The following is a 25,703-nucleotide window of genomic DNA, read 5'->3' as shown; positions in this document are numbered from 1 at the left end:
GCACACCGTCTAATCCTATGTCCCTCTTGAAGCGGGACTGTAGCAGTGGACGAATACAGACTTAGCTTTGTCCATCTCTCCCCAAGGACAGAGATCCCCTCCCTCTCTCATGCCCTGTTACAGTGCCGCACCATCTCACTTGCGAAGAAGTTTCTCCTAACTATCTGCACTTCCCAAGGTGGCAACCTGAGGCCACAAAGTAAAAATAAGAAGTAGATACTTCAGGTCCTTTCTCCCAGATATGTTTCCTTCTGCTTCACACCCTGGTATGCACTCATCATACATATCTTTTTTTTTACATAAATTTTTTACAATATTTTTTTTTACGTAATTTTTAAAATTTACATATTGATGTAAAACCCATCAAAACACCATCTGACTCAGAGTCACAAATACTGTCCTGTTTCACCTTACCTGTGTCAGCTCACTGCGCTGAGGAACTGCAGAGGAACCCCTCCAGACACCCCCCTCACTCAGCACACAGAGTAACACATACAAAAGGTCTTTTTTTTTTTTCTTTGGGATTGAGGCAGAGTATTTCCTAACAGAAACGAACATAGGCATAGAAGTCCTGGGTTTCTGATTTGAGTTAGAAAGTTAACACAAAATGCTATGGTTGTAGCAAGCAGCACCTTCAGATGTAAGGGCATCGAATGAAGTCAAACAACGTTTTCCTGCCCTGTGAGAAATAACCTAGAGCGAAATGACTGCATCAGTGTCGCACAAGATGAATACAATTCTCTAAGTATTATGCACTGCAGAATGACATGCCAGTCACCAGCTGCAAACTATATGCAGCAAATCACCACAGATCTGGTTTACTGTTAATTTTTTCCTTTTTTCCGCTCTTTTTTCCTAGTAGTGCCACTGTCTGTCGTGCTCCTGGTCAGACTCTGGCAGTCTAATGACAGAATTGTCACGTACTCTGATGGCCATCTAAAGAAACAGATTCAAATTGTTTCTAGGAAATAAACACTTTGACAGTTGTTGCCTTCTGCAATAGACAAACACATTAGCCTGACTCTCTGGCTGTTAAAACAGGAAATCCAAAGTGCACAGCAGTTGTAAAAAGGAGCTTTTATGGGGACTGCGCTAGTTCAAACAGCAATCTACGCCAACCTCTCCTCTATCTAAAATCCCATTACAGATGCTTGAGTACTGATTGCAAAATGATTTGTTGTTAAACTAGAAAACAAACAAAAAATACTTGTATCTAAATTTTAAACTTTTAAAAAGAGCAAAATTGGCACTAGAAACTGCATAAAGAAAATGCCGGATAGCAAAATGTCTCACTTAACCCATCTCTGTGGGAAAGAGGCAGTTCTGGCATCCAAGCCCACGCACAGCAGAATGAATCCCTCACCTCTTTTCATGCTGTAACCTACTACTACTATTTCCATCTGTTACCACTTACACGAGTCTTCCTTCTCCACTGCAGCCAAAAGCTCAGGGTCACCCTTTGAAAAATGGATGACAAGTCTTTCTCCTTGTACCCATCCCATTGCAATTCAGCCCCCATTCCCTAGAGAGGCACGTACAGACAGAAAGGACTAAACACGGAGGGGGCTTAGCCTCGACACTGTTTGAGGTGGCTGTGGTGCCACCAGCACCCATACTAGGTCACTCACTACCACAGGACCAACCCAGATCAGATGCAGACACAGTAATGTATTTCAGCGGCTGGCTTTAAACTAGCTGAAAGGACAAAGGAGAGCAGAGCAGTCATAAGCTTAGACTGACACGGACAGGCATTCTCTGACACAGCATAAAGTCTGCCAGTATAAAGTAAACCCATCACAGTTTTAGGAAGAAATGTGAAGCAACAGAGTGAGCTAAAAAGGACATCGCATCCTATGGTGACGGCAATTCAGATGCTAACATGTCTCCACAAGAAGACCTAAAGCTGGATTCTCTGTGCTATGAAACCATTTGTTCACAAGAGATGTGTTCATAACAACTATTAAGGAAAAACAGAGCTGTTCAGTAATTCAGTAATCACCAAGAGTAAGAAAACAGAACTGTGCCAAGAAGCAAAAGTTTTCTAGGTATTCACCGTAATAGCTGAAAAAGTGGTTTCTTCTAATCATGGTTCGGTTTCCAGTAGGAAGCTTGTGCTTCCCGAGGAGCAGGCTGAGAGCACAAACACCGCGAGGTTAGTTATACCGCTCCATTCAGTACTGGACTGCACTGAGATACCATCGTCACCAGCAATGTGCTAGAAACAATTCTGGCATTGCTCCTCTCGTACCGTGCCCTGCCATCGCCATTGGAACAGCTGCCGTGACGTACAGGGAAGGTGGTATACGTCAGAGCTGGGTATGGCTGGCTAATCCTTATGATGACCAGTGCGGTATCTAAGCAGTTAAATTTTAGCATTTTGAGTGAGTGTTTTCAAAGAGTCTGGGGTGAAAAGACATGGAAAAATCAACGACAACCTCGCTGGTGTTGTCACACCCGCTGTTCTTCACAGAGATATCAAACAGAGATTAAGGAGAGAGTCTGAAACACAGGCAGCACAATGGTAAAAAAGGACTCCTACATAAATACACATTCTTCTGCCCCTTATCATCTCATGTTCACATCTATGAGCGAAAGCATTATTAAAAAAGTATTCTATGTTAGGGAACAGTCGGTGTCTATAAGCTTGGCATAGAGTGGCTGTGGGGAATTCCACACTTCTCTGCTATGCCGAGTGTTATTTGTAACCAAGAAACAGATTATATTGCCCGCACCGGGGCAAGCCGCTAAGAAAGCTCACACAGCACCTCACGCATTGGTAACAAGAACAAACTCAAATTTTCAGGATTACTATTTGCTTAATCTTCCAAGCTATGGGCATACAATGCAAACAAAACAACTTTAATTTAAGAATCATCCAGTTTCTAATTAAACAGCCATAGGCAGCTGGCTGGATACATTTTAATCAGTTTCAATAACCTATTGATTGTATACTGAAGCTTAAAAATTAAAAGTAAAAAGATGACCGGGGAATTGTCCCATCTCAGAACAACAGTAGAACCCTCTGTAAATAACTCCTCTTTTAACCATCAGCTAAATGAACACTTCAATACTGCAGTACAAAGTCTTCTGCAAAATTACTTTAACTAACAAGCAGAAATTTATCAGCTTCAGCCAAAATCAATGCTGAAATCAATTTGAACACTGGTTGTGTCTAAAGGGGCTCATTGGCAATTTAGGGAAATTACACCATGTAAATGCCTGTGCTTTAATTGAACAGTTTCATCAACTAGGCTGTGATTGCTGTCCATTCATTTATTTACTTTCACTGCAGCTACCATTCTGCAAAGGAATGGTTTTTGTCAGACTTGAAGGAGGTACTTTATCTTCATTTTATGCACTTTTGTGCATAACAGATTTTATGAGGCAGGCAAGTGATAGCCAGGGTCAAAAGAAACAAGTGAACAGCAATCACTGGTCAGTCTTGTTTAAACTGCAATGATAATATGCAGAAATTTGGTTGGGTATTTCTAACTTAGTCCAGCTATTATTGTGCCAATGCTTTTCAGTGTGACTAAACATAAAGCAAAACAAGAGAAACAGAGAATGAATGTAGTCTGGGAAAGGAAATAAAGGAAAATGCCTCCACAACTGCAACACAGGAATGCAGGGAGATGCAATTTTCAGACTTCAGGTGGCCACAGATGTGGTTTAACGCCAAACAAAACACTGACCCTGCCTGCAGGTCCTTTCTTCAGAGCCGCATCAAGCACCAGGCTGGGACAAGCGATGTGTACAGAACGTAGTGAGAACCTCCCCTGGCAAGGACACCCCCAATGAAGCTGCGTGGGTCGGCCGGCAGCGCTCCGGGCTGCCAACCTGCAGAGACGGGACCCGTTCCTGCTTCTGTCACCGCTTTGCTACCTCAGGAAAATAACTTCCCTCCGTCTTCACCTACCCTCTGCCCTGTGCAGAGGGTGACACCAGCCCCCTTTGCAAAAGGGCCAAAATAATCTATAAGTGAAATTAAAAGAGGGGCAAATGATTGTTACTGGATTGCATATTCATACAGCAAAACGGAAACCAATGAACAGAGGAGAGCAACTGCTCTGCTTAGATTAGACTGGCTTCCCACAGCATTTGAGAAGCATGATAGTGACCGCTTCTAAAGAACAAACCGGGACTGCAGAGACCCGCTTGAGGGAGGCTCCTTCATGACAACACCAGTGTCCCACATTCGAGCCACGGGACAAGCCAGAAGGAGCAAACCTTGCTGAGCCAAAGCTCCTCAAGGCAATGGCTACTCCATCACCACTCCAGCAAAGGGAGCGAAATCATCTCCACCTCCCTTAACTCTCAAACACTGCTAAATCTCCAGCTTCCTCGCTCCAGAACTCTTTTCTCTGCTAATATTAGAGCATGTGCAATATACTCGCAAGGCACAGTTTGCAGGCTGTCTTGCAAGAAATAGCAACTTCCCAGCTGTCTTGCCACGCGCTATGTTTAATGTGCTAATGGGGCACCCCAAGGTTGGTTGAGATAGAGAATAAAGAAACGGGCATATGCTGGAATGTACAACTCAACTGAACAGCAAAACTGCTCAAGTAAATTGCTCAAACAAATTAAGCTTCCGCATTTATCCGTATTTTCCCTAGCTATACAATTCTTCTGGGTGGTACATCATCAACAGCCACTTCTCTCCCAATTACTCAACTTAAAGTGAAGTCGTCTGGTTTAACAGCATTTTGCTAAGATGATAACCAACTCTCCCTTTTCTTCCCTCTCCCCCAGACACTAGGTAACTTCACAAATTAATTACGGCATCATTGGGGCTTTATGTTTATTTCAGTATACAAAGCGTTATAGCTTGCTGCTCATGAAGAGTCCTCTAACAGAATCCAAAAAGATTTACAAACCATACACAACACACATTGTAAAAAAATCCCAGGCACACAGAAGGCTATACCATCCCCTAAACACAGTTCCTTGAACATCACCCTTCTCATTAGCTACGACGGCAAAGCAAAAACAAGAAAACATGAAAGAAGAGAAAAACATTATTTCTGCTTGTATATAAAGGAAGGAAATAGTGATACTTCAGATATGGAGATAGTAGAGAGGTGAGTGTCGGTCTCTTTTCCCCTGGTAACAAGCAACAAGACAAGATGAAACGGTCTCAAGTTGCACCAGGGGAGGTTCAAATTGGGTACTGGAAAAATTTCTTCACCACAAGGGTTGTCAAGGATGGACCAGGCTGCCCAGGGAAGTGGTGGAGTCACTATCCCTGGAGGTCTTTAAAAGACATGTAGATGTGGCACCCTGGGACATGGTTCAGTAGTGGACTTGGCAGCGTTGGGTTAATGGCTGGAGTCAATGATTTTAAAGGTCTTTTCCAACCTAAACAATTCTATGATTCTATACCATGTGAGAGAGACTTCACAGAATAATTACCTGCCAGAGATAAATACCTCTACTTTGTAATGCTTAGGTTCAAAATATATACAACTAAGGATTTTAGGTCTAAAAAATACACTTCTGAGACTGGCTGGCAAAGTGCACGCATCCTATTACAAACCAAAATACCAACCGTCTTTCACTCAAGTAAAAAAGGAGCAATCCTATCAAAACAGTCTCTGAGAGCTCTGCAGCCAACGATGGAGCTAAAAGATGCAGCACAGAAGCACGTATTTTAAACATCCTTTGGACCTACCTGTGAATGATTTTTTCCAAAGACGCATTTTAAGTAAATACAATAGATGGACTGATACACAGCTGTTTTCTTCTGCTGTGAAGCAGCCCAAACTATTCATTCTCCATCCTACCGGCTTCTATAAAATAGTTGATAAACAATTAGAAAGTCTGTTACAGAACTGCAGGGTTGTTCATCTACCAGTGTAACAGTCTTGGGGCCCTCTTGTCAGGAAAGATGCACATCTCCACGAAATAATGGCAGCTGAGAGTTTCCAAAAATTCACAGAACTGGTCTTATAACACTCCATGGAAAGTGGAAACCCCAGTTAATGAGGTAAACTACCTACAACTGGTAAACAGAAGAGAAGGACACTAAGGTGCTTTCAGTCTTTGCTACAGCAGATTTTATCGCTTTCTTGACAAATCTTACTCAAGACAGGGGTACACGGTTCCCACTACACACCAGTGGAAGAATTCTTGCTTTCTGATTTGTTTGTATATTCAATATACAGTTTGGGACTGTTCATATGTTCTCACATACTTCTGAATATACAGACAATCTAAAAGCAAGGAAATTAACTGGTTTTGCCGTATCTAATTCTGGAATTGTTACCATTCCTTAATTAAGATAATAGCGTATCAAAAACTAGGGGAAAAATAAGAAGACAAACAACTATAAAATCCCTTCGGTTTAGAACAGGAAAAACATATAGATTCAGCAAGTTCTCACTAGAAATATTGCTATAAAGTATTGATTTTTTACCAGACTCAATTGACTGAAAAGTTGTTTGTATAGCAATATTGGCCAAGCCAATATACTGGAACAATTTTGCTACACACAGTAATCAAGTGTATTTCTGAAGTATAATTATACTGTCATAAAAATAAAGCTAAGATACCTCTTCTCCAAGCAATAAAACAGTTGCAGCTGTAAAGAACCCAAATAAATGAAATACATTTTCTAACTAAACATACCGTCTTCCAAAGAGAACAAAACCACCTCCCCTCTCCCCCCTTAAGCCAAGGTTAGCATGAAAAGTGATCAATACTTCAATCTCAATAAACTATTTCAATAGTAGTTAATTCACATGGAAAGAGAGGCTGAAAATTTTTGCTCAGCGACCTGCGACACGCTATCTTGTTTGCTGAATGCTGATAATATATCATTGCCATAATGGATATGACTTAGTATAAAGAGCTAGAAAGGAAAAAAAAAAAAGAAAAAAAGATAACACACAGACATGCTCGTTCTTTAGATTCAGATCAATACTACACACCGCCTCTTCTGAAACAAACCAACAGCAGGGAATGCTGGAAGAGGAAAACAGCCAAACGTTTGCAATTAATTTTATTTGACAAATGTTCATTGATTTACCGGAATAAAATATACGTGGGCTGCTATCTATGACTAGTGCAATCCCGCTACCTGTAAGTATTCCATTTTGCAATTTCTTGTTGGCTTGTGCAGCACAGACGCTCCTTCGATGAGGAAGCACAGTCTCCCTTTTACAAAGGGGTGATTGCTCCATGGTAGGATGTTCTGTCTGTGCTTTGTCCAAAGCATATCACCCCAGCATGGTAACTGCCAGCTCCCTGCTACAATGGCAGCCAACAGGCTCTTCAGAGATGAAAGAGTGAATTGGTACAACTCTTCAATCCAACGCACCAAGAAATAAATTTGGGAAGATCCATGAGACATGCATAGCTTAGAAGCCAGTTTTGGGAGAAAACCAGATTTCATATTTATATCCTGCTGTTACTTGCATTGCAAAGAAAGTCAAACTTCAGGAATGTGTAAAACATCCACTTGCAAGAACGGTGCACAGTCCCTGGAGCAGTGCAGAATGACACTCACACTGCAGAAAATACTATGAAGTCTGCTAATTTAAAATATGAACGCAATAAAATGGAAAAAGAAAGGTAGAAATATTTCCCTGATACAGAAGAGGGCTCAGGTTTTTTATAGGTAAATTTTTTTACTTTCCCAGATTGCAGGCAAACGCAACTCTCAACCACTTAACAAAGCAGATCACAGCATCAGCCCACACAATGCAGCAAGTCAATGTAGAAGTGCCAGCAGTATTATGCATTCCCTCCTGCGCTATTATCCTCTGTGCCTTGAGTGTTCACATCTCTGTTCCTTCACCGTGCTTCCTAAAGTAGTATTCATCACAAGATAAAAATATTTTTGTCAAATTAAACAAAAAGCAGGCATGTAACTATACTACCTTCGATAAATACAAGAAGTAAAAAAGTGTAAGTTTGGCTTTATGTAGCATTTTATCCAAATTCTATATATTATGAAATCTGAAATATATACTACGCATGTGGCAACATTATAAAAGAATGAGGTATTTTTATACCACCTTCTGTACCTAAAAGCACCGTATCATTGTATGCACTAGGCACATGCACTGAACACGGAACAGAGCTGCTCCTTGTGAGCAGGGCAGACCCAAGCTGACAAACAGACGTTTTCAGCAGATCCTCAGGGCAAAGACATTAGTGAAGCACACGTTCACTTGCCTTGGTTTACACTCCTTACACTTTGGCCGCTATTAGACACAGGATGAAGGGGAGAGACTTTTGGTATGACCTGGTATGACCACCCTTGCACTGCTCACGATTTTGCCTTACTGGCTCCTTATTTCAGCTACTTCTCCAAGGAAAATAACCTAAAACTGGGTAACAATGGCATGCACGGGTTCCGTCACTCCGTGGGATATTCCTTGTCCCTAACTGTGCCTCAGGTGCCTTCCACAGGGACCAGAGCATGTGGCCCTCCTCTGTGATGCTTCTCCAACCAAGATCCATTCCCGGAGCCTCCAGCCATACATGGGGAAGAGAAGCAACCTTCTCTAAATCCAGAAACACCAAGAAGTCACTGACTGAGCTAAGTTCAACACTCTCTCTCAAATATTTCTTATTGTAAAGTAAGAAAACAACACCGTTTCTGCAAGCTCCTTGGTCTGGGAATGTCTTTCTGCAAAAGAACAACAATGAGATTTCTAAACTACGGTCCATCTACAAGGCTAACCTGATTTCTGAAGAGTCCATTCAAAGACTGGCTTTGTTCCTTTAAGGTTTCAGAAGTCCATTTTCATTAAACCTTCTGCAAGTAGGGTCGTTTTGCAATGTTGGCAGCCAATTAGAAATTAAACTAAATGCACCGTAGCTTTTAAAACATTTTAAAAAAATGTTAATATCAAAGTTAAAATGTCTAAGGTATAAACAAAATCATAATGGGATGCTGGGTTACTGTATATGGTAAATAGCTCTCTGGAGGAAACCTTTATTACTCCCTCAGGGCTTTCTTACGAAGTATGGATTTCTTAATTCCTAGTGGAATATTTTTCATACACCACTGCAGACTATTAAGTACCAGATATTACATTATGTAGTTTAAACTTTGCACTATGCATGAGAAAGACTTTCCTGTCGAGAAAACTATCTCTCTGCTATTATAATCTTTACAATATTAAAATTAATACTGGCTGCAGGGTATAAGCTTCACTACCAAAATTTGGGGGAGTTTATCATTTAATATATTCATCAGCCTGTGTGTGAAACTGCTTGTAAGGAGGGAAGTCACTGCAACAGCAAAAGGGGCATTTACTAATTTGGAATTGCTAGAGAAAGGCAGAGCAATGGTGCCATCACATCCCACTGGTGTCATTCTCAGTACTGGGCTAGCAAAGGGCGTGGTAAGCCAGCAAGAATAATGGCATTGCAAATACTGAAGGCAATTCATTATGCTCCAGGACATTTCAAGTTCCACTTGTGAACCATTAACTTGTTACCCAGCAGGGATTCAAAGCTAAGTATTAAAAAGATAATAAAAATGCACCAGCCCTCACGGCACCTAATAGCAGATACCTTGTAAATATGTAAAGAGAATTCTTAAAAAGTTTATATTAAAAATTTATTTTATAATCTTTTCTGCATAGCAGCAATGGCTCACCTACATCTCAATACAAATATGAAGGGTAAAAAAAGTAGTAATAATAAAAGAGCGCTGTCAAATTTTATTTTCAAAAATTTTAAGTGAAATTCAACACTCACTTGTAGACTGTGCCTCCATTGCCATGACCGAGGATGTCTCGATACCGTATGTCTTGTTCATTCATCTCCACAAGAAAGAAAGAAAAACAAAAGAGATGTCATGCTGTGGATGGAAATGTCAAGGAAAAGCAACTCTAGGCCATAAACAACAAGCAGTCTGGGTCATTTCAAGTTCAGCTGCAAGAACGAGAAGATCAATACAACATTTGCTGTCCAATTTATAAAAGACGATACCAAGGGACAAAGTGATGGAAAGTTTAATGACAATTTGTTTGCCTGGGTCATTTCATTAAAGTTTGATAAAAGGTGTCAAAATGGAATGATATAATATAGCTCAAGAGGGTCAGGTCACAGATACTGATAGGAAAAGGGTCTCCAGAACAGCACATAACCAAAGCCAAAGTTGGAGGTGAATGGAAACAATCCAACAGAAAACTGTCATCTTAAGTATGGCTAGAAAAGTTTCTGATTTATTCTGGAATCAGCATAATTGATACTAATTGAGTGACAGTTCTGTCAGTAGGATTGCCTCACAGTGCTTCATTTATATACCTTTTAACTAAAGCATATCTTTAGAAAGAAGGTCTTGAATTGTTACCCAATAAAAATCATTTTCCTTGAAATACACAAGTAATCGCTTGCTTCAGTCTTTCTGTTCAGTGGGACAACTCTCCAGATATGACAACATCCTCAGACATACAAGCAGAAGACTGGTAACAAACACTGCACGTTCCAACTGCTGCAATTCGGGATCTTTCTGATATGGCTTTTATAAAAGCTTATTATATTGCTGAATGAGCAAGTCAAATGTAAAACTACAATTTAACCTTCTCCTGTACAAATAAAGTTATACTGATTTTTCCAGCTAAACCACCTATTAAAAACAAAATAATCACTAAAGATGTTTTTGTAACGCATGTGTATACTTGAAAAAAATATTTTAATCAGAATAAATTCTGAGCTGTATGCATTCTCTATTCCAGAATGATCTCCCCCATTGCCTGACCATTGTAAGTAATAAATGATAGGGCAAATCCCATTTTGAAAAGCTATTTTCCTAGGAAACACTAACATGTTTCTAGTAACTATTTAAATTTTAGGGGATACCAAGTTAAATATTTTACGTGAGTTGGCATGGCTGCTTAAAGACTGTCATTTTTGTGTGTTAAAAGGCATCACATACCCCTAATGATATGTCTGGTCTGCTATTTCTGATGTGATTAGAGATCATGTAAGCACGTCTGAGAGAGCTTCAAATTAGCAATTTCAAGTACCGCAAGCACCATGGTGAGGGCACACAGAGCTATCTGTATTTATCCAACTTCTGAAACAGCTTTTAAAATTCAGTGGGGACACGTGCCCTTCAGTTACTAAGCCACGTCTAAGAATCCCCTTTGATATGATGTCAGTGAAGATACAAGGAACTTTGTTTCAACTGGAACAAGAAAGTGATGGAAGAAAGCTGAAATGCCCTAAAGAGTCAACACTCAGCATGAATTACAAATAGAAAATTGAATATTTAATTGATTTAAAATAATATATTTTAAGGACAGAAGTTATGAACTCAAAAATTTCTGTTCTTTCCTTTCACTACCTGAATAAAAAGCGTGCTTGTTTCTCACAGGAAACACAATGCATTTCTTCCAGTGAGGTTTAATTCTCTGAGTTCTGAGAAAATTCAAAATGCCTCAAATCAGAAGCTGACTCTACATTATTACCTAGTTGTAGTTAAACCTGGGCCAGATATCATCAGAGGGTATGAAATGGCTCATCCAACTATCAAGGTTTATGAAGAAAATTAAAATCTGTTTTATTATTGAAAGCTATGTTGCTTCTTGCATCAATCAGAAAACGCAAATAAAGGCGGGGGGGAGGAAAGACACCTCATGAGGAACGATAATTCATGAATGGGTTTTAAAATACGTAAAGAATCTATACTGGATCCCTTGCACTAAAAACAATTTTTCTCAGACTGTAGAACTCATTAATTTAAAGCTCACACCATGTTTAAGGAATTCTGCTCTTCTAAGCTGGAGGACTTTAATTCTCCAGTCTTTGAGGTAACAACAAACATCTCTTTCCTATACTGCCAGCAATCTTCTTCTAAACAAAACTCTTAGGAGAAATCAAATGAATCCACAAAGCCACGCACACTTGCACCTTTGCTTCTTGAGGGGGGAAAAGAAGAATTTTTTGTAGTTATGCAAGTTATAAGCAACAAATTGAGCAGAACCAGAGACGTAAAGCGTACTTTCTTGTCTCCCGCTTTTTGCTAATTGGTAAAAGCAGACTATTTTCTTCACACCGTTCCCTAAAAGGCAGGGACAGGAGCAGCTCTGTCCTCTGACACTGCACCGCTTGCACCCACTGCCAGCCCGGCCCCGTTTCAAAGAGCAACCAGAAACCCAGGGTGAAATAGGAAGACTGGGGTGGAGCAAGTATCTGCCAGCAACCGATCGAGAGATAAAGCGTGATTTACTGGCTCAAATAAAGATGCCAAAAACATGTGGTGATTTATTTATTTTACTGGGAAAACTGGATTCTCAATCATAAAATGATAACATAATAACAATGAACTCAACAGTAAGGACTGGAATATTAAACCTGCAAAAGCAAGTTTGATTGGATGCCGATATTAACAGAATTAATGAAAAAGCCAAACAGACTTCAATTACGGATCAGCAAACAAAACATCCCTTGCTTATACCTGCTGTTTTTGAAAGAAATCAGCATCTATCTCTTGTAAATCATTAAAAACAAAATGCTCAATTAATCCTTATTTTATATGTAGAGGCCTGACAGAGGCAAAGTCCTATAGCCATACCTCTGCTTTACGAATCGAAGCAATAATGGTTTCAGAAAGCAGTCACACTCTATGAGCAGACAATTGAAGAGATTTAGTAAATCCCACTTTATAGAGCAGAGACTAATCGGAAAACACAAGCCAGTCAAATGTTTCTTATGAACTGTTGACACTATATCAATGCTGAATCAATTGGTGGCATTTACTCTGAGTGACAGAAAAGAAATAAATATTTATATCACATCACCTATATCAATGAACCTAGGCAGAAAGCTATTTCTAACCTGTCAATATTTGATTATCTTGAAGAATCATGTCCCCTTCTTTTAATGATTAATATGAATTCCTTATTAAACCTAAATGGAAACTACTAGAGGAATATCATTATGAATGCCTGAAAGCATAAACTGCCAAAAAAATAATAAAAAATAATAACCCAACCCATATTTAAGTAATCGTAAGTGTGACTTAAATCCCCCAAAAGGAGAAAAAGTTAAAGTTACAACTAGAAACCTATCTCCAGTTACAGGTCTGTGCCCAAATTTTGCAGAGCGCAATGCAGCATAACAAAAAGCGGTTTCTCTCGACAGAAAGCAATCTAACTCCTACGAGATCAGGGTGACTAAAAGATACTATTGAAACAATTTTCTGTTTTTTAAAATGGTTTAAGTAACATTTTTCAATGTCATAATAAGAGGTGTGATACCTTTGCATCTTTCTAAAATTCTGCTACGCAGGAAAGAAATCTGTAAATCCACTGCAGGGCACACAAAACTCATATTTCTTAGAACAAATAAAATGCCACATTCGGCTTATGGACTCCATCACAAACAGGATGGCTTTTACGCACATACCGTAATTCTACTTAAAAAAAAATTCATGTTATTGGAGTAACTGTCATCTTGACTTGAAAAGTTCAGAAGCATGCTGCTGGTACTTACATAATTTTAACTTATCCTGAGAAACAGATCATTTAGCTATAATTTTGAAACATTAACAAATCTACCTGGTAGGAATTGGTGAATATTAAACCAAGTCTGCAAGGAAGGAATGCTGACAAGCTTAAAAATACATTTCCAAGCTGTATTCAAGGGATACAAACAGGCAAGGCTGCAATACCGGGCTGTTCGACTCACATTTTAGAGGGGCACCCTCATCTATTAGACCACAATGTTACAGGTGATACTGAAGGACAAGCATGAAGACCAGCCTTTATCTTCTTGACACGCTCAACTACAACTACTTGATTCATGAAATGCCAATGAGGCTTGGAGAGGTCATTGTGTGAAGGCACTGAATACGCATCTGAGATAATTAAGATTTCAGCCTTCGAAACATGGAGGGGAAGTGAACAGCAGTTAAGAAAATCAATAAGAGTCTTTTATTTGCAGTGACACAGATGTCTCAGTCAATAGAGCCTAACAGGCAAGCCTGATCGCAATGGACAGGTGCCTGCCTCCAAGGCTATCAAAGGGCTTTCACTATGACAAACATTAAAACATATTTATGTTGCTGCTGAAGAATCTGGGATTCTTCGAAGGTAGTTTAATTTAACGGTGTATATTTAAAGTCATTACGCTACTGCAAGCCTGCCCATACATTCAGCTCAAAATGGGTGAGAAACGATTACTCTGTGGCAGACGTGCACTTGTCCGTTAGTTGTTACACTTTCACTTCTGGGTGCCCAAAGCTGAATGCCTGGAGCAGCAAGGGAAAGTAACAAGACAGCTTTCTAACTTTGGGGTTTTTTGTTGTTTTAGTTTGGTTGGTTGGTGTGTGGGGTTTTTTTAAATAAGCTACAACCTAAGGTGATTCCAAACAGTACAGAGCAGTTCCTTGCAAGAACCTGCTAAATATTTAAGGATCTACTGCCCTAAAAAATACGAAGGTCATTCTAACTGAGCAGTTGACTTAGTTATTCAAAATTGATTAACTTTCTTCCCTGAAATTGTGGCAGCAGTGCAACATGTGTGAGGTACTTCAATCTATTTGGAGCTAAATCTGATTAGCACATTTTGAGAAATGGGAAGCAAATTGCTATGCCAATCAAAGTAAATCAAGACACATAACTCATTCATATCATGACGGTTTTCATGGTCCCTCCAGTTCTGTATTAAAAGAACACATTACACCTAAATGAGCAGTAAGCATCTCTCCACCTATTTGTGGTATGCCAATCACTGCAGTATTAGGCAATAACGAGATGTGCACGTAGCCAAGACTCAATTCAGTGCACCTACCTGGCCATTTGCAAGTATTTTCTTCAGCTCTGCAGAAGACTTTTTTAAGCTGAAAAAAAGAAGAGGCAATTATTTTTAATGACTGTGCTATTTCACTCTATAAACCAAAGCGAAACCATAAGAAACAACAAGCCATCAGGTTAAGTTCACGCTTACATATTCTGAATAGATTTAACTTTAGCAATGCTGATTGATGTTCAGTATACCTACTCCTCAAACTGCAGGCAGGAGAAATGGAGAAGCAATGCACATTTAAGAAAATCCATATATTATTCGCCTTTACAAAGTAGCTTTTTTAGATACCTGACTATATTACTCTTTGAGATATAACCTATTGACAGTTAAAAAACAACAACAACAAAAAAAGATACCTTCACACACCAGGTGTTCCAAAAAACAACAGGAAAATAGTGTTCACATCTAGTTTTCAGGTGCGCTGTTTTAAAACTCCTTAAGGCATGATCCCTCAATAATTTCTGTAAATTTGCAGTTGAAGGGTGTGCCATCGATGATGCCTCGCTACCTCAACTGACCATAGATTGGGGCATGGTGAGCAGGTGAGTACAACTCCTGGTTTAGGCGTCTCAGGGACATGCCTAAATTGAGGAGGGTGAGTCCAGCTTGCCATGGGCACCCATTCCAAGTCAGCTTGCTGCTGCAGTCTCTGTGCTTTTTTCAGGAGAAACTACTCCTGTGTCAGTAGTCTTACACCACACAAAATGACCTGTATTATTTTTTTTCTACTAAGAGAACTTTAACAAGCCACTGCTATCAGCTTGGTGTGTTTTGTAGGTAAAACTGTTAATGGCTTCAAACTACTTCCACCCACTCATGAAATACTGCTTCACCTCCTTTCCTGACAAACTCCGTTCCTTCTGCATTCAACACCACAAACTGCCCAGGTAGCAATATGTCTGCAAAACTTAATCTCAAAGCGACATTCTGCTCTTATTACTGAAGTTTAAGGAAAAAAAAAAAAGTACAAAATAATATATTCTTGAAAGGCATATGCACGTGTCTTGATCACGGATCATTATTAACAAGAACAGTGAAAACAGAGATTTCATATTTGGTGGCTTTGTTCTTTAATAGGCCTCTCGTTCCTATGACCACTTTAAAGAAAAATTAAGTTTTCCAAGGAAACATAAGTTGATCTTGTCATCTTTCATGACTAACAATTTGTGAACATGAAACAAAGAGAGACTTTCAATTACTTCAAAAACAAAACTCATAGTGCAGAAGGTTTCGGAAAAGGAATGGCAATTAACCACCAAATAAGGTGACAAGAATCTTCTAGAAGCCTCATTTTCAATGCACTTTAAGAACAAGCTCAAAGTACAGGAAGTACTGAAAGCCAAACATAACAGCAACAGAAAGCAGCTTTATTTAGTTCACTGGTATAATAGACTGGGAGGATGACTGCAGTTCATAAACACATTTAGATTTATTTTCTTTAAAGCGTCTTGGACAGGATCTTCCCCATTGCAACACACAGCAGATCTTCCCCAATGGATGGGGGCAAACCTTGCCAGAGGAGACTGACACAGGGTACTGGCTTGCCTTTTTTTTTTTTTTTTTTTTTAATCTCTGCAATTAGCTAAGTCGCTAACAGGAGCATCAAAACTGGTTTTAATGGTACTTGAATGGGGCTACCCACTGGAGCAGCACAACTCCAGCACTGCTATCAGCCATGTGGCATGGCATCCTCCTCATCAATGAGGAACCACATCGCTCCCACCACGCAAAGACAGTGTTTGTGGGACAGTCCCACCACCGCAGCGCTTGGCAGTGTCTGCCAGAACAGGCACTGACACTTCACCGACCAAACACGCTTAATGCGGTGCAACTGTGTCTTTGATCGTGCTCTTCTCTGTCAGTTCTGATTTTTTTTTTCCAAAACGCTCTTGGAGAGAAAAGGGAGCAGCATGCTGATGCATGGATAAATGTAATATTATATGCTTATTAGAATAATAGAATAATTTAGGTTGAAAGGGACCTCCGGAGATTTCTATTCCCACATTTCACATATGTTCTTAGATGAAGAAGATGGAGCCAGACTTTTCTTATTTTCTTTTACGAATACATAACAGGTTTTTGTGGGTTTTTTGTTTATTTGTCTCAACATCAGTATTGAGTATAATGACTTCCTGTAACAGTTCATGTTTATGCTCCAGTATTTAAAAACAGATCTCTAAGAAAAAAAGAGAATGAGTTCTCTTGCATTTTAAGATGTTAATATGGGTTTTCAAATTAGGGCTGGAATCTAAAGAGAAAGCTAAGGGAGATGTACTCCAAAACTTTGCTGAAACTGTATGAAACAGGGTACCTAATCTGTTCAGGTTTTTCAAAAATCTTACTGCACAGTAATAAACCTACTGAATCGGGTATCAAGTTTTAAAATCAAAAGAATCCTGGAACAGGATAAGCAACGAAGACCTAAACATACAGACCTCGCCACAGACAATGATTATTAGATTAACTAAAACCAATTAGCCCACCCACAAACAGTATTTCAATGCTTTATAAAGGACAAAACCATCTGAAATACCCAGCCAAGACTTATTTCTTTTGGCAGCAAATACTTCTCCTGAAGAAACAAGCAGTACGAGTCTAACAATATCCATGAATCAAGGCAATTTTGTCTTCCCCACTTCACTCCTGCGTGCCCGGTAGTCACATAGCAAAAGTTATTCAACATCAATCTCATCATTAGTAACTACTGCACACAAGGTTCCATTTTGTTTTAATAAAAGAAAACAAAACAAAACATATGCTCCTGTTCTTGACTCTTACCTATTGCTTGGAAGGGAATCCGAGACTGCCGAACTGCTATTATTAGCACACCCTGCTCTTGTATTTACCTGCGGGCAGGGAAAGGATCTTTATCAGTCGTTTGTGTTCAGAGGACACTATTCTAATTAACCTGTAATTTGCCATGAATTTCTCATTTCACTATGAAGGTTAATTAGCTTGTTGCTAGGCATGGCGATGGCTGAGGTCTCGCCTGTATGTAGGTTAGCAGGCTATATAATTCATGGACTACAATATACTATCTTTACATCTTAAACGCTTAGTTAAATAATACAGAAAAAGAGATGGTATGTCCACCATTTATCCTCATTTTAAACACCAAGCAATCATTTAACACAATCTTCATCTCTGCATTTCAACATGAGTATGATTACAGAAGCAATAAGCACATCTGAATGAATCAAACAACCTAGAAGAATACCATTGCAGTGCTTTCCACACTTAGATAAATTACTGAAATCAAACGAATATGGTGGGGTTTTTTTTATACTCTTTGAAGTAGTAGCAGACATCAGTTGATAAACTGAATATTAGAATTTAGGAACCTTATTAACAGAGGTTAAAAACAAAAGGAAAGGCAATTCCATTTTTAATAAAACTGTACACAAAGATATCGCAGCCAACACCCAGCAGATGAATACTTCTCCCACCCTCACCAAAAAAAAAAATAATAAAATAAATAAATAAAAATCTGCTTGTCAGAGCGCAAGAAAGTGCAGTTTTATTTGACATTTCAATAAGTGGAACACAGCATTACAAATCCATCTAACTTTACTGAAACAATTATTGAAATTCGTACCTTCAGGCCATGTATGTTCCGTTTCCCAGGAGGCTTGCAGGCTGAAACAGTAATTGACTAAATTGTAGAACACATCAGGGCCATTTACAAATTTGCTCAAAATGAATCTTTTAAAAAGAAATGAGGGTGACACCAAAATTAGCAGAGAGAAATGATTGAAAAGTGCCTCACAAGACCCAGAGTGGGAATTATGAACCAGGATTTTTAACTTGCAGGAGTGAGCATTTATAAATGCTAAGAGCTTTCTGACACCATGTAATATAAATTCTAATTTCTGCTTAAAACACATCAAAAAATCAAGAGAACTGTTGGCTTAAATTATCAGATTCTTTTTGTAATTCAAATTAAAATCTTATGTCACTATATTTTCACATGCTGTATTTTTTCTGGCATTTAACAGAAATATTTGTAAGATGTATCTTAAAGGAATCAGCTGCCACACATCATGAATTAGTCATATTGTCAAATGCAGACAGTTTGCTTTAAACGTGGAAAAAACATGTCAGGGGCAACAGCAATGAGTCTCAGGAAACCAAATACTGGATAAACACAACACAAAATGCCACATTTTGGACACAGATGAACAAATGTGGCATCTTATTACGACGTCTAGGTTTACAGAGGGACATGCTGCTTGAGAAGAAAGTATTTTCCTGAAGTCTCTCAAACTGTATATTGCCTTGTTCTTCCATTTGGTGGACGTGCTTTTGTCAAATGTTAAAGCCACAAAGGCTTCTAGCTACATGTTACAGACAGTTCCCATTTTAAAACTACAGTGCCCTACAAATTGTATGTTAAAGGGCCTGTCACTTTTGATTGATTGTCTGAGGAGGGATGAATTTGATTTTTCTCTTTCTCTGATGCACATGCGTTTCACTTCATTTTTTGACAGCAGGAAACAGAACTATTTATTAGTCAGAAGGACACAGATGATAGTTATTAAACACATCAGTTAGGGCCAGACCATGTGCCTTTAAATGACATTAGAAATTACCACGTGTATCTTAAAGAAGAAAAATATTATGATACTGTGGGCATTAAAAACAACAAGCTACTCTAAAATACATCAGGGTATTATTTTTTCTAATAGATTAAAATAAACATTTTTAACAAGATACTAAAAGAATAGTATTTTTAATGAGACATATTTGAATGGTATATTCACTTTGCATTCCACAGATGGGATATATATAACAGACAGGAGATACATATCTCTATATGTGTGCATGTATTCACACACACTCTGTTTATGTATATGAATACACAGAGTTAATTTTCAGTATAAAAAAAGAACTCTGGCTCTTACTACCTGGACAGTAACAATGCATTTCTTTAAAAAATGGATCTTTGTTCCCCTTAAAGACTTTTAAATTAGGAAGTGAATACAGTATAGCCAAGGCAGCACAGGATGGCACAGGAATATATGCTACTGGCAGGCTTTATGGAAGACATGACTTTCCAGAAGTTCGCTGGAGACAGCAGCTGGGGGGCTTCCTCGAAGTAAGAGGGGCAGCAAGGGAAGAGGACTCAAAGGAAGATTGGGCTTGCAAAGAAAGCTCTTAAAAAGAAAGCACCTTCAATTACAGGCAGAAAAGCTCATGTTACTGCTGGGGCTTTAAACTGCAGTATGTAGAGAGATGTGGCCAAAAGGGCATGAAAGAAAATCGCTTGTGCTAACAAAATTTGGGACGTTTGTTAGAGAGGCAGGACAACACGACAGAAAAAAAAAAAAACCCATATGCAGGAAAGCACATTTTGTTCAATACCGCAGAAGAGCAGCAGCAGAACTTAGAGGCTGTCTGGGTATGAGGGAGTGCAGTGGCTTTAAAGCTGTAACCTAGAAAGAACAGATGTTTTAAGAAGGTGATTTGGAAAGATGAAACAGCAACTCAGCTCTGAAGCAATTTGGAGCAGTGGTGAGCCACCTATGAGGCAATACCCAGCAGACATGCATGTAGTTGAGCCAACAGTGAAAATGTGAAGGTAATACATGGGGATCGTAAGCTCAGCAGCACGGAGATGAATTCTGAACCTGTACAGTCAAAGATTATCCTTAGATGTAAAGCAAACAGTAAAAGGAGACAACAGCAGGAGTAGGAATCTACTTGGCTGGCTCTTCAGGAACAACCCAAAAGCAGAATCTACAAGAAGATTAAGCCTGATTTGTAATCTCAAAACGTCCCTTTGAACACTCCAGCCTACCAGCTACTAAGCACCTCCTGTCACAACTTCCTTGAACCGTTTGCTTAAGGGGAAATACATCTAATTGCCTTGCATTTACAGCAAGGGTTCCCCACCTACTAGGATCACCCACTGTATCAGTTTCTCTAAGCCACGTGAAAGCCCAGCATTTCATTTCTTCCAAGTGGTGGTCAGTGGTTTTAGACAGCGCCTGTCAGGAAGTAATTAAACACCTTCTACAGAAAGAGGTTCAGAAGAAAGGCTGAGACACCCACATCCCAGCCTGGGAAGAGGCAGAAGACAGCTCCCCTCTTCACGGCTGTCCTGGAACTCGTCTTCACGAGAACACGTCTGGACCGCTGATTGCTCTGGAGCCCCGCAGCTCAAATACCCAGCACCCCCACCCCCCCCCACCCCCCCCAACCAGACCTGCTAGCCTAAGCCCTAAAAAAAAATAAACCTCCGTATTCCCTTTGAATTCAAGTCTCTTTTCCATAGGAGTACTGAACTATCAGGAAACCCACCCTCCTTTTGAGACCTTATTAGCATGTGTTTGAGAAGGCTTTTGTTAATTGCCCAATTCAAACTTCAGAGAGTTGTAAGTAATGGAAGTCTAGAATGTTTAATTGGGAAACTCATAGTATGATTATTTGTGTAATATCAGTTAAGTGAGAAGAGTTTAATTTTTAATTATTTCAATTAATTTATTGCTGGGAGATTTACTTGGAGAATTTAAGCCTTATCTGTTTCATCAATTAAGAATCAAGAGATTCAAAGACTGGATACCGAGAGCATCTGAATGAATCAGCGGAATTATGTAATGTATTCGTCTTTTTTTAACCATTATTTGAGTTCAAAAAGAGCACTGCGTTCCCAAAAACCTAACTAGCTGCCTACGGATTTTTGTTCAGGATGTAGATGACCTATTTTTTAATTGCCTCAGCCCACATAATTGATTACATCTTTCCCTGTTCAGAAGAACTATTAAAGTACTTGTGATCATTTTGATACTGCTGCTAAGTGCCCAAATCTCAAATAAAATATGTCACGGATGGAGCCTCTGTGACAGACATTCCTGTTTTCAAAATGAACAATGACATTCACATTCCCAAAGTCTGTTACACCGATTAATGATATTAGAAGACCTTAACAAAGCTCAATTTTCATAAGTATCCAAAACTTAAGTTATTCATCTGCTTGGGTTTGAATACATGCAGAACCATCACCAATGGGTTTTTCAAATGTACTTAAATATGTACTATGCAAACTGACTCTTGTTAGTCTAATTTACTCCAGTAAATTAGCTATTTTATATGCAATAAATGCAGTTTTCTCTACACTCCCCACAATAATGAATTCTTCCATCCAAATTAAGAGGTAAACATCATGTTATGTGCATTTAAACCTCCCGAAAACATAACCGTTGATGAAACAGTTTACTGATATCATCATTGTTGATTAGAATTTGTTAAGCATTACCTCTTGGATATATCTGGAGAGGCTCTATTAACTGTCCATTTACTTGCTGTTCCATTACAGTGGAGTAATACTGCAAAGAGATTAAAGAAAGAGATTACTCAGTAACGTATGAAAAGTAGTAAGAGCACGCTTAAGATTGTTTAATTCAATGTATTTTTATTTTTCTTTAAATTGCCACAGTACATATCAGCCACTAGAATGCTTTCTTACTGTTTGCAATGTTCACACAACAAACTGGCATGGAAGGAACACAACCAAGGGGCTGCGATACCCAGCAAAGGGATCTCTTAGTGGCTCAACTATGCAATTTTCAGGCCCACTTGAAACCTAGGAATACCTCAGAAGAGGGAGCAAATGAAACATTGACAGCAAATATAGCAGTTGCCACACCTGATGAAGCCAGGAAAACAAGTCAAATGTGGAAACAAAGAAATGCTGTAAATACAGTAACAAAAAAAAACAAAACAAAAAACAAACAAACAAACAAAAAGGTGCAATTAGTAAGACTCCAAAGGAGAAAAAATCTGGAAATTATCCACAAATTGGTAGTGATGAGGGATAGTCAGGGTAGCTGGGGTCACATCCCTTATAAGCAGAGGTGTCGTGCATTCCCTTAGCGTAAAAAATTAATGCACAGTAGGGTATGCAAAACAGAATTACTAGAAAGCCACTGCAGACATAGTGAGACCTCAGACTCCGAAGGAACCCACTAGGAGTGATCTGGGTGCGGGGGGAAGTTTATCAATAAAGACAGGCGAAGAATGGGCAAGAAGCGAGCAAGTACATGAGAACATCAAGAGCCAAGAAGACAGAAAATGTGGTATGAGGAAGCCTGAGAAGTGACACAAGGATGAGGATAAGGAGTGGCATTAAATGAAGACATAAACATTTGGATTGAACAAATTCAAATCTTTATTAGCCTTTTTTAATAGACCCTCACCTGAGGAGGGGTGAACACTCACCAGACGGGACATGTAACATCACAACCAGACAATCCCAAGGCGGGAGACAGACCTTGCTGTGAGTTTACTTTCTATAACCCACACATCTCTTATCACAATGTGTTGAATATTGAAAGCACATCACAAAGCACATTTCTTTTGCAATCACCAAACATCTTTGAAGCAAACACGCTGGCTGTGGGCCAGATCTTCATAGCATAAATCAGTGTAGCTCCACTGACTTTCATGCTAATTCTCACCAGCCGAGTGTGGTCTAAGACTTCAGCATGTCACTGTTACCAGCGTTCTGTGATACTATTACTCAAACTGGCAAGAATGGATGTCAACAAGGAAAAAAATTCTAAGTCTCTGTGGAATCAAACACATGTATTTCACTCACACCAATGGTTTCCCACAATGCAAGTGTTTTTACTTACGCAACTTCAAAAAGACAAAAGTTTACTACCTACCGTTACAAAACATTTTTCTTTCCTCTTACAATGGGATTAAACATGAACTACAGTAGCAAATGTTAGATGGACACAAAAGACAATTTACATGCAGAAGCTTTTCAGTGCTTCTGTTTCTCACATACATGTCAAAAACAGGAAGAAACTTCCTTTTCGTTAAAAGAGCTGTTATCAAGAAAATTCCTGAGGGTTTAAGGATCCATGGAGTTCCGCCTCCTGCGTGTACATCTAACACGATGCCTGCTGCTAAAAGCATTTCCCTTATTAAAATCTCACCACAAGATTTTTGAGGGAGGCATCTCGCTCATATTAGTAGACAAACATATAAATCCACGTCTTAAATAACTGTGTGACAAATGCTTCCACCGTGCTTACACAGAGCAAAGCTATTCATTATAAAAGCCCTCTCTTTTGAAACACTCGAGGTTTTTCAGGGGTCAGGACTACTCCACAGACTTATTTTGTATCAGGGGGGTCACAAGTAACATGCCAAATCCTCCCCCACATCCCCAAATCCCTTCAAAAGAAAGCTGTCACCAGTACTAGTAGTTATGGAGCTGTGAAAGAATCTCCTGCTCCACTGGGGGCCAAAATTGCTTAAGAAAACAAACTTTTTTCTTACCGTTTTAGTAGTGGCATTCTATGACCTGAAGACATACATATACACGGTATAAATATATATGACATACTCTCTAGAATAATGAACTAAAATAAACATACATGAGACTGTTTCCTACCAAAAAGTAAAAAAGAAACAACATAGAGGAGGAAAGCGAGAAAAAAACATGGCCCTCTCCATTACTCAAACAGCGATGACAAGTAAATGAAATATCAATCATGTAAGCTGTCAACCTTTTGGGACAGCAATAACTGTTAACAAGTAGTCTGGAAAAATTGTCTGAAAATGACTTGTCCTCCACACATGAGCATTTGAGGTTTCCATGGAAAATTAAGATGCCAGTGGCTATTTGGAACATTGTTCAGGTATTCTTTTTAATGGAAAATTTGCCAGTTATTGATCCAGAGCATGTATCCCTTGCTTTCAGAAAGCTGCAAGCAACTTTCCAATCAGTGGCTGTCAAAAAAATTACTGCCTTTTTATACCATTACAAGACAACAGTTAAAGTGCAACTCCACTGCTACTCAGTGTCCGTCTTTAATTAACTGCAATGCACAACAGGAAAACAATCTTATTTACCATTCCACAATATTTGCACAGGCATAATATAAGGTATTTCTGCATACATAAAACAATTCCAGAACTGCCTAAAATCACTTACTGTCTAGTTCAGAAACCAAAGAACCTAAAGATAAAAGGTCCTGCATGACTCAAAACATCTTCTGCAATTAGTGTCATACTTGCATGGAAGAGATCTGTATTCTCAGGGAATTATTTTTTTGTTCTTAAACTGAAAGAAAACCCTCCACTTTCATTTTGCAGAATACTAGTAGAACTGGAGGCTAACTGTTCCATGTCAAAATTCCTAGAAATATGTGAGCAGCTGTCCAGTCCTCCAAATATTTGTTGCAGGCCTGAAAACACTCAAAAATGAGTGGTTTTCTCCCCTGGTACATTCTTCAAGCTTACAGTAGGTTCATTCCTTTTCTTGTAGGCTAAGGACATTTGTTTTCTTATAAACATATCCCAAAATGACACCTATAGGATGTCACAAAGTTAAGCCATGAATGCAACACTCAAATAGAAAACTCGTTTAAAGCTAAAGGGAAAATTTTCAGAGAAGAAAAGCTGCTGAAGTGGAAAGAAGTCATTTACAGACATCCCATAATTTTTAAGGGAAAGCAGAGACTTGAGCAATCATAACTCTAATGTACTGAAACTTTAACAGTAAGCTTGGAAGCATAGCAAAAAGATGACCTTACAAAGGCATGATTAATCTTAAGACTGTGCCAGGAAAATTCAAGTTTTCCAGTTTGACAGTAAAAATGGCAGACATTTTATAAGGAAAAAAAAAATAATCAAGAAACACAAGGTGGGGAAGCACCATCAGTGATCTAGCTGTATGAAACAAAAGAACAGAACACCCCCTCAAACAAGCACAAAACCCCCTTGACTGCAGCAAGGATTTTCTTCCTTTCTTTCACACAACTGTCATAATGCTCTTTAATATCAAACTTGTAATACAATGGTTTCATCTCCTCTGGAAAAAAAGACAAACCAAACCTGCACATGAGGGGGGTTTATTTAATAAATCCCTTGAGTTTCACAGAGATCAATCACCAGCATCTGGAACCTGCACTTCTTTCACC

At 39.0% G+C, this 25,703-nt stretch overlaps 1 protein-coding gene across 5 annotated transcripts in view; it reads right to left on the bottom strand.

Moving 5' to 3' along the window:
- The window catches only part of MAP2K5 (mitogen-activated protein kinase kinase 5), a 140,913-nt gene that overhangs the window by 100,579 nt on the left and 14,631 nt on the right, over nt 1–25,703 (bottom strand). For all 5 annotated transcript variants that reach the window (XM_056345546.1, XM_056345547.1, XM_056345548.1 and 2 more), the window contains exons 4-8: nt 22,025–22,094; nt 18,365–18,405; nt 17,548–17,615; nt 14,755–14,803; nt 9,712–9,776 (exon numbers count right to left, since the gene is read on the bottom strand). In XM_056345546.1, coding sequence (XP_056201521.1) covers nt 9,712–9,776; nt 14,755–14,803; nt 17,548–17,615; nt 18,365–18,405; nt 22,025–22,094 — 293 coding nt within the window. The remainder of the gene's footprint in view (nt 1–9,711; nt 9,777–14,754; nt 14,804–17,547; nt 17,616–18,364; nt 18,406–22,024; nt 22,095–25,703) is intronic.

Source organism: Falco biarmicus, chromosome 7, assembly GCF_023638135.1.
Source record: "Falco biarmicus isolate bFalBia1 chromosome 7, bFalBia1.pri, whole genome shotgun sequence".
NCBI classification, from domain to species: Eukaryota; Metazoa; Chordata; class Aves; order Falconiformes; family Falconidae; genus Falco; species Falco biarmicus.
The sequence above is the reverse complement of the archived record's forward strand: the minus strand, read 5'-3'. Positions and strand labels throughout refer to the sequence as shown.